The 14,884-nt window shown below is 45.3% G+C and overlaps 1 protein-coding gene across 1 annotated transcript in view; it reads right to left on the reverse strand.

The window, feature by feature from the left end:
* Positions 1–14,513, reverse strand: part of anos1b (anosmin 1b) — a 159,014-nt gene extending 144,501 nt beyond the window's left edge. Inside the window, 1 exon segment of the mRNA XM_036978826.2 lies at positions 14,134–14,513. Within this exon segment, the coding sequence (XP_036834721.2) occupies positions 14,134–14,310 (177 nt within the window). The 5' untranslated portion in view covers positions 14,311–14,513.
* Positions 14,514–14,884: the final 371 nt, after the last annotated feature.

The raw sequence follows: 14,884 nt of genomic DNA on the forward strand, positions 1-14,884 counted from the left end.
AATACAGTCTGGGACTTATTTCCCTCGTTAAATCATGGAGGATAAAATCACACAAATGATCAATGGAAATCAAATGTATCAACCCATGGAGGTCTGGATTTGGAGTCACACTCAAAATTAAAGTGGAAAACCACGCTACAGGCTGATCCAACTTTGATGCAATGTCCTTAAAACAAGTCAAAATGAGGCTCAGTAGTGTGTGTGGCCTCCACGGGCCTCCACGGGCCTGTATGACCTCCCTACAACGCCTGGGCATGCTCCTGATGAGGTGGCGGATGGTCTCCTGAGGGATCTCCTCCCAGATCTGGACTAAAGCATTCGCCAACTCCTGGACAGTCTGTGGTGCAACGTGGCGTTGGTGGATGGAGCGAGACATGATGTCCCAGATGTGCTCAATTGGATTCAGGTCTGGGGAACGGGCGGGCCAGTCCATAGCATCAATGCCTTCCTCTTGCAGGAACTGCTGACACACTCCAGCCACATGAGGCTGTCTTGCATTAGGAGGAACCCAGGGCCAACCGCACCAGCATATGGTCTCACAAGGGGTCTGAGGATCTCATCTCGGTACCTAATTGCAGTCAGGCTACCTCTGGCGAGCACATGGAGGCTCCCCAAAGAAATGCCACCCCACACCATGACTGACCCACCGCCAAACCGGTCATGCTGGAGGATGTTGCAGGCAGCAGAACGTTCTCCACGGCGTCGCCAGACTCTGTCACGTCTGTCACATGTGCTCTGCTTTCATCTGTGAAGAGCACAGGGCGCCAGTAGCGAATTTGCCAATCTTGGTGTTCTCTGGCAAATGCCAAACGTCCTGCACGGTGTTGGGCTGTAAGCACAACCCCCACCTGTGGACGTCGGGTCCTCATACCACCCTCATGGAGTCTGTTCCTGACCGTTTGAGCAGACAGATGCACATTTGTGGCCTGCTGGAGGTCATTTTGCAGGGCTCTGGCAGTGCTCCTCCTGCTCCTCCTTGCACAAAGGCGGAGGTAGCGGTCCTGCTGCTGGGTTGTTGCCCTCCTACGGCCTCCTCCACATCTCCTGATGTACTGGCCTGTCTCCTGGTAGCGCCACTATGCTCTGGACACTACGCTGACAGACACAGCAAACCTTCTTGCCACAGCTCGCATTGATGTGCCATCCTGGATGAGCTGCACTACCTGAGCCACTTGTGTGGGTTGTAGACTCCGTCTCATGCTACCACTAGAGTGAAAGCACCGCCAGCATTCAAAAGTGACCAAAACATCAGCCAGGAAGCATTGGAACTGAGAAGTGGTCTGTGGTCACCACCTGCAGAACCACTCCTTTATTGGGGGTGTCTTGCTAATTGCCTATAATTTCCACCTGTTGTCTATTCAATTTGCACAACAGCATGTGAAATGTATTGTCAATCAGTGTTGCTTCCTAAGTGGACAGTTTGATTTCACAGAAGTGTGATTGACTTGGAGTTACATTGTGTTCCCTTTATTTTTTTGAGCAGTGTATTTTCACGTCACCAAATAATTGATTAAAACACACTGTTTTGCAATGGTCTACAGTAGCCTGAACAGTACTTTGTGGAGTAGCACCATGGTGTAGCCGGAGGACAGCTAGCTTCTGTCCTCCTCTGGGTACATTGAATTCAGTATAAAACCTTGGAGGCTAATGGTTCTCACCCCCTTCCATAGACTTACACAGTAATTATAACTATTTCTGGAGGACGTCCTACAATGTATCACAGCATGAACTGACATGTTGTCCACCCAATCAAAAGATCAGAGAATGAATCTCGTACTGAAAGCATAAGCTACAGCCAGTTAGCACTGCAGTGCATGAAATGTGGTGAGTAGTTGACTCAAAGAAAGAGAAAGACAATAGTTTAACAGTTTTTAACAAATTCATTTCTTCCAAAATTAATGAGGCGCAAGAGAGAGAACTAACTATATTTGGTTGTATTTTTTGTAAACTTTCACTTTCACTTAGCTAGCGAATGCAGCTAGCTAGTTTATCCTACTCAAACACCTGGTTCAAACAGAGAGGGATGGTATGCTAGCTAGCTGGCTATGGCTATCCAACAGAGAGGGATGCTATGTTAGCTAGCTGTTTGCGTGTGGTCAGGGGTTCTGCCAATTCTGTTGAAAAACGTTAATTAAACAGAAGCAAAAACGGGGATAAACATACCTGAATTTGTCCAACAGAAACTCTCATTTGCAACTGTTGGACTAATGACTACACCCTAGATCAGGTAAATGCAGGAGAGAGTGTGCAAGGCGGTATTGAATGTGTCAATGTCTGTCACCTTGATCACTCAAAATTCTCTCGACCTGTGCATCTACGTTGTAAACTTTTATTCGTAGGCTAGGTTGTAGCAACCTCATGATGTATATAGGGCAAATTCGAGTATCATGTAGTATCCTAAACCTATAGCTGTTACATTGAACTGGGTGAATGGAATATGAATGACAGTCATTAAATATGTTGTAATAGAAATAAGGCCACGCTCATAAAATGTTGTATCATACTCCCTCATCTTGAACGGCACCGACCGCCTCTGTTTCACATACCTCAGCCTCATTCCATATGCTCTGCCCTTCGACTTCCCCCACTTCCTCCTGAGAGTCAGGCTACTGCCCATCTCAAATCACCCCTATCCCAATCAACCCATGTACCCCTAACCCTTACCCCAACCAACCCTGTACCCCTACCCCAACCAACCCTGTACCCTTAACCCTTACCCCAATCAGCCCCTGTACCCCCAACCCATACCTCATTCAAACCCTGTACCCCTAACCCCTACCCCAACCAACCCTGTACCCCTGTACCCCTACCCCATTCAACCCCTAACCCCTACCACAACCAACCCTGTACCCTTAACCCCTACCCCAATCAGCCCCTGTACCCCTACCCCATTCAACCCCTAACCCCTACCCCAACCAACCCTGTACCCTTAACCCCTACCCCAACCAACCCTGTACCCCTACCCCATTCAACCCCTAACCCTTACCCCAACCAACCCTGTACCCCTACCCCAACCAACCCTGTACCCTTAACCCTTACCCCAATCAGCCCCTGTACCCCCAACCCATACCTCATTCAAACCCTGTACCACTAACCCCTACCCCAACCAACCCTGTACCCCTGTACCCCTACCCCATTCAACCCCTAACCCCTACCACAACCAACCCTGTACCCTTAACCCCTACCCCAATCAGCCCCTGTACCCCTACCCCATTCAACCCCTAACCCCTACCCCAACCAACCCTGTACCCTTAACCCCTACCCCAACCAACCCTGTACCCCTACCCCATTCAACCCCTAACCCCTACCCCAACCAACCAACCCTGTACCCTTTATCCCCTACCCCAATCAGCCCCTGTACCCCCAACCCCTACCTCATTCAAACCCTGTACCCCTAACCCCTACCCCAATCAACCCTGTACCCCTGTTACCCTACCCCATTCAACCCCTAACCCCTACCCCAACCAACCCTGTACCCTTAACCCCTACCCCAATCAGCCCCTGTACCCTTAACCCCTACCCCATTCAACCCCTGTACCCCTAATGCCTACCCCACTCAGCCCCTGTACCCCTAACCCCTACCCTAATCAACCGCTGTACCCCTAACCCCTGTACCCCTACCAACTCAACCCCTGTACCCCTAACCCCTGTACCCCTACCCACTCAGCCAATGTACCCCTACCCCTCTCAACCCCTGTACCCCTAACCCTCTAAGTCCCTGTACCCTTACGCCTCTCACCCCTGTACCCTTAACCCTTTCAACCCCCTGTACCCCTCTCACCCCTGTACCCCTAAATCCTACACCTCTCAACCCCTGTTTCCCGAATCCCTACCCCTCTCAACCCCTGGACCCCTAAACCCTAACCCCTACCCCTCTAAACCACTGTACCCCTAACCCCTACCCCTCTAAACCACTGGATCCCTAACCCCTAACTCCTACCCCTCTAAACCACTGGATCCCTAACCCCTACCCCTCTAAACCACTGGACCCCTAACCCCTAACCCCTACCCCACTAAACAACTGGATCCCTAACCCCTAACCCCTACCCCTCTAAACCACTGGATCCCTAACCCCTAACCCCTACCCCTCTAAACCACTGGATCCCTAACCCCTAACCCCTACCCCTCTAAACCGCTGGACCCCTAACCCCTACCCCTCTAAACCACTGGATCCCTAACCCCTAACCCCTACCCCTCTAAACCACTGGATCCCTAACCCCTACCCCTCTAAACCACTGGACCCCTAACCCCTAACCCTTACCCCTCTAAACCACTGGACCCATATTGCTTACACTCACCCATTCCTTTCAGATATATGTGAAGGGTTGTAAGGAAGTTGGTTCGGTGATGAGTAATCATTCCTGAGACATAAAATAGTTGTTTTCTTCTCTAGCCAATGCCTAGGCTTTAGCTCAGAGAGCTAACAGAGTTTTGTTGCATGTAAACTTCATGGGTCGCAGGGGCAAGTTGATTTGGGAGTGTTCAGAGCTGTGACAGTTTGTGGTAAGGTCACCTACAGCAGAGAGAAGAACCCATCAGAGCAAACATGTCTGCATGTCTAAGACAGGAGAGGAGACAAAGAGTGAAGAAGAATAGCTTCATTCTTCCAACACACACACAGTCTCTCCACGGTCTGAAGGATCTGGGACATTTAATAGCAGGGAACCCAATGTATTCTGGCCTCTCCTGAGGTCTCAGGGTCTTCTACACAATGCCATCTCACACTATCCTGTCTAACACTATCTCATCTAACACTATCCTATCTAACACTATCTCATCTAACACTATCCTATCTAACACTATCTCATCTAACACTATCCTATCTAACACTATCTCATCTCACACTATCCTATCTAACACTATCTCATCTAACACTATCCTATCTAACACTATCTCATCTAACACTATCTCATCTAACACTATCCCATCTAACACTATCACATCTCACACTATCTCATCTAACACTATCCTGTCTAACACTATCCTGTCTAACACTATCCTGTCTAACACTATCTCATCTAACACTATCTCATCTAACAATATCCTGTCTAACACAATCTCATCTAACACTATCCTATCTAACACTATCCTGTCTAACACTATCCTGTCTAACACAATCTCATCTAACACTATCCTATCTAACACTATCCTGTCTAACACTATCCTGTCTAACACTATCACATCTAACACTATCTCATCTAACACTATCTCATCTAACACTATCTCATCTAACACTATCCTGTCTAACACTATCCTGTATAACACTATCCCGTCCAACACTATCCTATATAACACTATCCTGTCCAACACTATCTCATCTAACACTATCTCATCTAACACTATCCTGTCTAACACTATCCTGTATAACACTATCCTGTCTATCACTATCTCATCTAACACTATCTCATCTAACACTATCCTGTCTAACACTATCCTGTCTATCACATCTAACACTATCCTGTCTAACACTATCCTGTCTAACACATCTCCCTTTCAACCACAATTGATTTTACTTCCATTCTTGATTTTACTTCCATTCTCTCTGTTGGGGGAAAAGAGTAGCCAACTGGGCCAAAAGAGCAGCTGTCTGGGCTGGCAGGGCTTGGCTTTGCTCAAAGGAGAAAGTCAAACTGACTGAGTGACATAAATGCATTGGCATAAATGATAGCTAGCATTGACGTAGGTGGTGTATCAGAAGGCCCTTTGTGTGCCTGGCCCCAGATAACCCCAGCTCAAGTGAGGTGAGGATGACAGGGTTCCACTACCCAGCCCAGCTGCAGCGTAGCACCTCTCTCTTGTGGTGACAGGAGAAGGCAACACGAACCGTGTCATAAACAGCATCACTTAACTCCCAGTAGAGCAGGTCTATAGAGTCTATGTAGATAGTAGAGCAGGTATATAGACTCTGTGGATTGTAGAGCAGGTATATAGACTCTGTGGATTGTAGAGCAGGTATATAGACTCTGTGGATTGTAGAGCAGGTATATAGACTCTGTAGATAGTAGAGCAGGTATATAGACTCTGTGGATTGTAGAGCAGGTATATAGACTCTGTAGATAGTAGAGCAGGTAAATATACTCTGTGGATTGTAGAGCAGGTATATAGACTCTGTGGATTGTAGAGCAGGTATATAGTCTCTGTAGATTGTAGAGCAGGTATATAGACTCTATAGATTGTAGAGCAGGTATATAGAGTCTATGTAGATAGTAGAGCAGGTATATAGACTCTGTGGATTTTAGAGCAGGTATATAGACTCTGTAGATAGTAGAGCAGGTATATAGACTCTGGATTGTAGAGCAGGTATATAGACTCTGTGGATTGTAGAGCAGGTATATAGACTCTGTGGATTGTAGAGCAGGTATATAGACTCTGTGGATTGTAGAGCAGGTATATAGACTCTGTGGATTGTAGAGCAAGTATATAGACTCTGTGGATTGTAGAGCAGGTATATAGACTCTGTAGATAGTAGAGCAGGTATATAGACTCTGTAGATAGTAGAGCAGGTATATAGACTCTGTAGATTGTAGAGCAGGTATATCGACTTTGTGGATAGTAGAGCAGGTATATAGACTCTGTGGATAGTAGAGCAGGTATATAGACAGACTCTGTAGATAGTAGAGCAGGTATATAGACTCTGTGGATAGTAGAGCAGGTATATAGACTCTGTAGATAGTAGAGCAGGTATATAGACTCTGTGGATAGTAGAGCAGGTATATAGACAGACTCTGTAGATAGTAGAGCAGGTATATAGACTCTGTGGATAGTAGAGCAGGTATATAGACTCTGTAGATAGTAGAGCAGGTATATAGACTCTGTAGATAGTAGAGCACGTATATAGATTCTGTAGATAGTAGAGCAGGTATATAGACTCTGTAGATAGTAGAGCAGGTATATAGAGTCTATGTAGATAGTAAACCAGGTATATAGTCTATGTAGATAGTAGAGCAGGTATATAGAGTCTCTGTAGATAGTAGAGCAGATATATAGACTATGTGGATTGTAGAGCAGGTATATAGAGTCTCTATAGATAGTAGAGCAGGTATATAGAGTCTCTGTAGATAGTAGAGCAGATATATAGAGTCTCTATAGATAGTAGAGCAGGTATATAGAGTCTCTATAGATAGTAGAGCAGGTATATAGAGTCTCTGTAGATAGTAGAGCAGATATATAGAGTCTCTGTAGATAGTAGAGCAGGTATATAGAGTCTCTATAGATAGTAGAGCAGGTATACAGAGTCTCTATAGATAGTAGAGCAGGTATATAGACTATGTGGATAGTAGAGCAGGTATATATAGTCTCTATAGATAGTAGAGCAGGTATATAGAGTCTCTGTAGATAGTAGAGCAGATATATAGAGTCTCTGTAGATAGTAGAGCAGGTATATAGAGTCTCTATAGATAGTAGAGCAGGTATACAGAGTCTCTATAGATAGTAGAGCAGGTATATAGACTATGTGGATAGTAGAGCAGGTATATATAGTCTCTATAGATAGTAGAGCAGGTATATAGAGTCTCTATAGATAGTAGAGCAGGTATATAGAGTCTCTATAGATAGTAGAGCAGGTATATAGACTATGTGGATTGTAGAGCAGGTATATATAGTCTCTATAGATAGTAGAGCTGGTATATAGTCTCTATAGATAGTAGAGCAGGTATATAGACTCTCTGTAGATAGTAGAGCAGGTATATAGACTATCTATAGATAGTAGAGCAGGTATATAGAGTCTATGTAGATAGTAGAGCAGGTATATAGAGTCTATGTAGATAGTAGAGCAGGTATATAGAGTCTATGTAGATAGTAGAGCAGGTATATAGAGTCTCTGTAGATAGTAGAGCAGGTATATAGAGACTCTATAGATAGTAGAGCAGGTATATAGAGTCTCTGTAGATAGTAGAGCAGGTATATAGAGTCTATGTAGATAGTAGAGCAGGTATATAGAGTATGTGGATTTTAGAGCAGGTATATAGACTCTGCAGATAGTAGAGCAGGTATATAGAGTCTATGTAGATAGTAGAGCAGGTATATAGTCTCTGTGGATTGTAGAGCAGGTATATAGAGTCTGTGGATTGTAGAGCAGGTATATAGAGTCTCTGTAGATAGTAGAGCAGGTATATAGACTCTGTAGATAGTAGAGCAGGTATATAGAATCTCTGTAGATAGTAGAGCAGGTATATAGAGTATAGGTAGATAGTAGAGCAGGTATATGGAGTCTATGTAGATAGTAGAGCAGGTATATAGAGTCTATGTAGATAGTAGAGCAGGTATATAGAGTCTATGTAGATAGTAGAGCAGGTATATAGAGTCTCTGTGGATCGTAGAGCAGGTATATAGAGTCTGTGGATTGTAGAGCAGGTATATAGAGTCTCTGTAGATAGTAGAGCAGGTATATAGACTCTGTAGATAGTAGAGCAGGTATATAGAGTCTATGTAGATAGTAGAGCAGGTATATAGAGTCTCTGTAGATAGTAGAGCAGGTATATAGCGTCTCTATAGATAGTAAAGCAGGTATATACAATCTGTGGATAGTAGAGCATGTATATAGAGTCTCTGTAGATAGTAGAGCAGGTATATAGAGTCTCTATAGATAGTAGAGCAGGTATATAGAGTCTCTGTAGATAGTAGAGCAGGTATGTAGAGTCTCTATAGATAGTAGAGCAGGTATATAGAGTCTGTGCAGCACAGGGGAGGGTTAGGGTCTCTATAGATAGAAGAGCAGGTATATAGAGTCTCTATAGATAGTAGAGCAGGTATATAGAGTCTCTGTAGATAGTAGAGCAGGTATGTAGAGTCTCTATAGATAGTAGAGCAGGTATATAGAGTCTGTGCAGCACAGGGGAGGGTTAGGGTCTCTATAGATAGTAGAGCAGGTATATAGAGTCTCTATAGATAGTAGAGCAGGTATATAGAGTCTCTGTAGATAGTAGAGCAGGTATGTAGAGTCTCTATAGATAGTAGAGCAGGTATATAGAGTCTGTGCAGCACAGGGGAGGGTTAGGGTCTCTATAGATAGTAGAGCAGGTATATAGAGTCTCTATAGATAGTAGAGCAGGTATATAGAGTCTCTGTAGATAGTAGAGCAGGTATATAGAGTCTGTGCAGCACAGGGGAGGGTTAGGGTTTTCTCAATGGAAAGTGTTATCAGACATCCATCTGTAATCGTATTCTGTTACATTCCCTGATAAAATTGACAACATTTGACCATTAAGATATTTTGTGTTTTATAAAAAATCTGAGACTCCGCAAATGTTGGTCCTCAAGAGCTTTGGACTGTGATTGGTGGTTCCAGGAAAGGAAAAGGTTGACAACCTCTGATCTTGCTGTTTTTAGATGTCCTCTAAAGCTCTCTGTCTCTTTGTCTTAGGTCAGTACCTCAGTATACCTATCGCCAGGAGTAAATCACCCCCAGACAGGAGAGGATGACATCAGCAAGAATGTACTGTCTCTCTGTCCATTTGTCTGTCTGTCAGAGCTTGTAGGTGGTGTGGACGGCTGCACAGGTGACCTTTGAACTTAACCCTACCTGGCTACCTATCTAGCGCCCGAGAGGAGACACACACATCGCTCAGAGAAGCTTATGACACGCACAAAAACACACACACGCTACAGGGAACACATACAGAACAACACACACGCTACAGGGAACACATTCAGAACAACACACACGCTACAGGGAACACATACAGAACAACACACACGCTACAGGGAACACATACAGAACAACACACACACTACAGGGAACACATTCAGAACAACACACACGCTACAGGGAACACATTCAGAACAACACACATGCTACAGGGAACACATTCAGAACAACACACACGCTACAGGGAACACATTCAGAACAACACACACGCTACAGGGAACACATTCAGAACAACACACACGCTACAGGGAACACATTCAGAACAACACTCACGCTACAGGGAACACATTCAGAACAACACACACGCTACAGGGAACACATACAGAACAACACACATGCTACAGGGAACACATTCAGAACAACACACACGCTACAGGGAACACATTCAGAACAACACACATGCTACAGGGAACACATTCAGAACAACACACACGTTACAGGGAACACATTCAGAACAACACACATGCTACAGGGAACACATTCAGAACAACACACACACTACAGGGAACACATACAGAACAACACACAGTACGACTCACTAAGGAGCAGACTGACTGAGGTGTGAACTGGAAATAGTGAGGGTCACATTCCAGTGGTCGGAAGCAAGCCAAGCCAGGGTGGGATTTTCTCTCTCTCTCACACACAAACACACACACACACACACACACACACACTCCTGTGGCTGGTGGTATGATGTGTTTTGGCACACAAACACACATGTGGACGTGACTTGACAACAGTCATTTCTCAGATGATGTCATCTGCGGCTGTTATCTCAGGCAGATCGCTCGAGAGTGAAGTTGGACGTTTATCCCATGACCTAAAGACGTCTGGAAATGCCTTTCACAACCGGACACTAGGGGTGGCAGTGGGCGCTATGGGTTCTGGGTTCTATGGGTTCTGGGTTCTATGGGTTCTGCTAGGGTGGTGTGGACAGGAAAGGGAAAGGGGGGAGGTACCTAGTCAACTGTCCAACTGAATGCATTCAACTGAAATGTGTCTTCCGCATTTAACCCAACCCCTCTGAACCCCCCCAACCCTCTGAACCCCCTCTGAGAGGAGCAGGGGGGGGGGGGGGCTGCCTTAAATCGACATCCACGTCATCGGCACATTGGGTTAACTGCCTTGCTCAGGGGCAGAACGACAATATTTTTTTTACATGGTCAGCTCTGGGATTTGATCCAGCAACCTTTCGGTTACTAGTCCAACGCTCCTACCCGCCAGGTGTGAAAGAAGGGTGTAATCCCATGACTCTGGATCAGGGAGTAGCGTGTTGGATCCCAATGGTGGACACTCGTTTTTTATTTTATTGTTTGAACCATATCCCAAACGTTAACCCATACTTTAACCCATACCTTAACCCATACTTTAACCCATACCTTAACCCATACCTTAACCCAAACCTTAACCCATACCTTAACCCAAACCTTAACCCATACCTTAACCCAAACCTTAACCCAAACCTTAGCCCAAACCTTAACCCATACCTTAACCCATACCTTAACCCATACCTTAACCCAAACCTTAACCCATACCTTAACCCAAACCTTAACCCAAACCTTAACCCATACCTTAACCCATACCTTAACCCATACCTTAACCCAAACCTTAACCCATACCGTAACCCATACCTTAACCCAAACCTTAACCCATACCTTAACCCAAACCTTAACCCATACCTTAACCCAAACCTTAACCCAAACCTTAGCCCAAACCTTAACCCATACCTTAACCCAAACCTTAACCCATACCTTAACCCATACCGTAACCCATACCTTAACCCAAACCTTGACCCATACCTTGACCCAAACCTTAACCCATACCTTAACCCATACCTTAACCCATACCTTAACCCAAACCTTAACCCATACCTTAACCCAAACCTTAACCCAAACCTTAACCCAAACCTTAACCCATACCTTAACCCATACCTTAACCCAAACCTTAACCCATACCTTAACCCAAACCTTAACCCATACCTTAACCCAAACCTTAACCCATACCTTAACCCAAACCTTAACCCATACCTTAACCCAAACCTTAACCCATACCTTAACCCATACCTTAACCCAAACCTTAACCCAAACCTTAACCCATACCTTAACCCATACCTTAACCCAAACCTTAACCCAAACCTTAACCCATACCTTAACCCATACCTTAACCCAAACCTTAACCCATACCTTAACCCATACCTTAACCCAAACCTTAACCCAAACCTTAACCCATACCTTAACCCATACCTTAACCCAAACCTTAACCCAAACCTTAACCCATACCTTAACCCATACCTTAACCCAAACCTTAACCCATACCTTAACCCATACCTTAACCCAAACCTTAACCCAAACCTTAACCCATACCTTAACCCATACCTTAACCCAAACCTTAACCCATACCTTAACCCAAACCTTAACCCATACCTTAACCCAAACCTTAACCCATACCTTAACCCAAACCTTAACCCATACCTTAACCCAAACCTTAACCCATACCTTAACCCAAACCTTAACCCATACCTTAACCCATACCTTAATCCAAACCTTAACCCAAACCTTAACCCATACCTTAACCCAAACCTTAACCCAAACCTTAACCCAAACCTTAACCCATACCTTAACCCATACCTTAACCCAAACCTTAACCCATACCTTAACCCAAACCTTAACCCATACCTTAACCCAAACCTTAACCCATACCTTAACCCAAACCTTAACCCATACCTTAACCCAAACCTTAACCCATACCTTAACCCAAACCTTAACCCATACCTTAACCCATACCTTAACCCAAACCTTAACCCAAACCTTAACCCATACCATTTGGAGTGACGTTTGAAGAAATGGAACGATACTGACCAGAAAGAGTCAACCCAGGGTGTCAAAGACACTTTGAAATTTGACGTTTGGAGAAACGTTGAAATTTGACATTTGGAGAAAAACGTGAATGAACGTCTAACTCTGCAGTGAGGCTGTGAGAGCTTGTTGGTTATCTAGAAATGTCTGTGGTTCCACCACACAGCATATGAAGTCACATCATATCTCAAACTCACATTATCATTCATTTAAAAAAATCACAGATCTGATAAGGATCTACTTGGATAGAAATGTTATGTTTTGAACTGTACTGCAGTAAAGTTAGCTCAGATTCCTGGGAGCATTTGAGCCCACTCACACACACACCCCTGTGTACTACAACATATTCTTCTATTGGAGGATGTTGTCAATCAGAAGGGTAACAATAATAAGGCAAACAAGTTAAATAAGACATATTGTCCTTTATGTGATCTAATAAATTGTCATTTATCCTTAAGGATTAGGTCCTTATAGCTAGAAGGATTCGACCTAGTAGGTATAGCCTATATACAAGTCGTTTCATTTTGCTTTACAGCTCCCTCAGCCAGCCCCACCTCCATCCTCCCTCAGCCAGCGCCACCTCCATCCCTCCCTCAGCCAGCCCCACCTCCATCCCTCCCTCAGCCAGCCCCACCTCCATCCGTCCCTCAGCCAGCGCCACCTCCATCCCTCCCTCAGCCAGCCCCACCTCCATCCCTCCCTCAGCCAGCCCCACCTCCATCCCTCCCTCAGCCAGCCCCACCTCCATCCCTCCCTCAGCCAGCCCCACCTCCATCCCTCCCTCAGCCAGCCCCACCTCCATCCGTCCCTCAGCCAGCAGCACACCACCATCCCTCCCTCAGCCAGCCCCACCTCCATCCCTCCCTCAGCCAGCCCCACCTCCAGCCATCCCTCAGCCAGCCCCACCTCCATCCCTCCCTCAGCCAGCCCCACCTCCATCCTTCCCTCAGCCAGCCCCACCTCCATCCCTCCCTCAGCCAGCCCCACCACCATCCCTCAGCCAGACCCACCATCCCTCCCTCCCTCTTCAGAGCTGTGAATCAGCGGCACGCCGACACCTCTCAGCCCAGAGCGGGGACTGGACTCCCAGTCATTCAGAGGCCACCCTCATTACCCCTCCACCCTGCACCCAGGTGGCCGCGGATCTAATGCCTTAGCCAGTTCCAAAACCAGCCCCCCCCCCTCCCCCTCCACTCACACACACACCCCTAGCTCCGGCCCCCCACTCACGCCTTACATCCCATTCAGTCAGACTGAAGTCAGAAAAAGTGTGGTGCTTAATGACTTTCCCACCCACTAAAGCGAACGCACATGTTGAAGAGGTTAAGGATAATATGGCTTTCGATGGTCTTTACCTCCCCAACGAGTATTGTCACAAATGTTGAACAGCTTGAGTTCAGCCTTAATCGTAGCGTTAAAATGGATGTTACCCACATATGACATGCTACTCAGTTTTGGTTATTGTGCATGTAATGCTTATTTCCATTCAACATAGCCTAACACACTGAATAAAACGAAATACCATGAACAACACTAAATACGCGCAACGTGAGCGCGGGTTCATACTCTCAAACATCAGTTTGTGTAAAATTCGTCCACATTAACGGTTTTAATCAAATGTAAAGATTTTACCTGAAGATGTTTAAAAGATGCTGTGAGTTGTGTCATGTGCAGACTGAAGCAGCGCGAAGTACATCTCGCGCCGTTCGTTTTCTCCAAAACCTCTCCGTCTTCAGCACCAGTCCTGCGCGCGGAGCTCAACGCGATCAAATACCACATCGAGACAACCGTAACCCGCCACAATGCCATTCTGTTGGCTGAAAACAGTCGAAATAAGATCACTTTCTCTACAACAGATGTGTTTTAAGTCCTATTCAGCCCGTGTCAATTCCTCTAGTTGATTTTGAGAGTCCGCTTTGGGAATGGAGAGGTGGCTGCTAGCTGTCCGCAGGAGAGGAGTAGATTTCTACTCGCGGCAGACACTCCCACCAACGTTGCACGTGTGGCACCTCATCACTTTGAGTCCTGTCGAGACTACAGCAGAGGGACAAATCTAGGATGTTTGGGAATTTGAACACAGTATCAAGGTCAACGCAATTTAGTCTAAATTATTAAATTGGAGTTTAAATGATGCTATTATATAATTATACGCACTACAAAATGTCCTTCCACATCCACTGACAAGCCATTTATTAGTCCGTGTAATGAGTAAAACCTAATAAACGACTGTTGAGGTGGTCATTATAGAAAGTTAATGTATTTTGTATTTTTATTGAACCTTTAATTATGATGGAAAACAGCTCTGTTTTTTCTAGCTAGTTTGGGTATTCTAGTTTCAATTAAACAAAAAATGTTGAAGACAAGAACGTTTTTAACCGACACA

Source organism: Oncorhynchus mykiss, chromosome 5 (assembly GCF_057628025.1).
Source record: "Oncorhynchus mykiss isolate SJ-2025 chromosome 5, ASM5762802v1, whole genome shotgun sequence".
Lineage (NCBI taxonomy): Eukaryota > Metazoa > Chordata > Actinopteri > Salmoniformes > Salmonidae > Oncorhynchus > Oncorhynchus mykiss.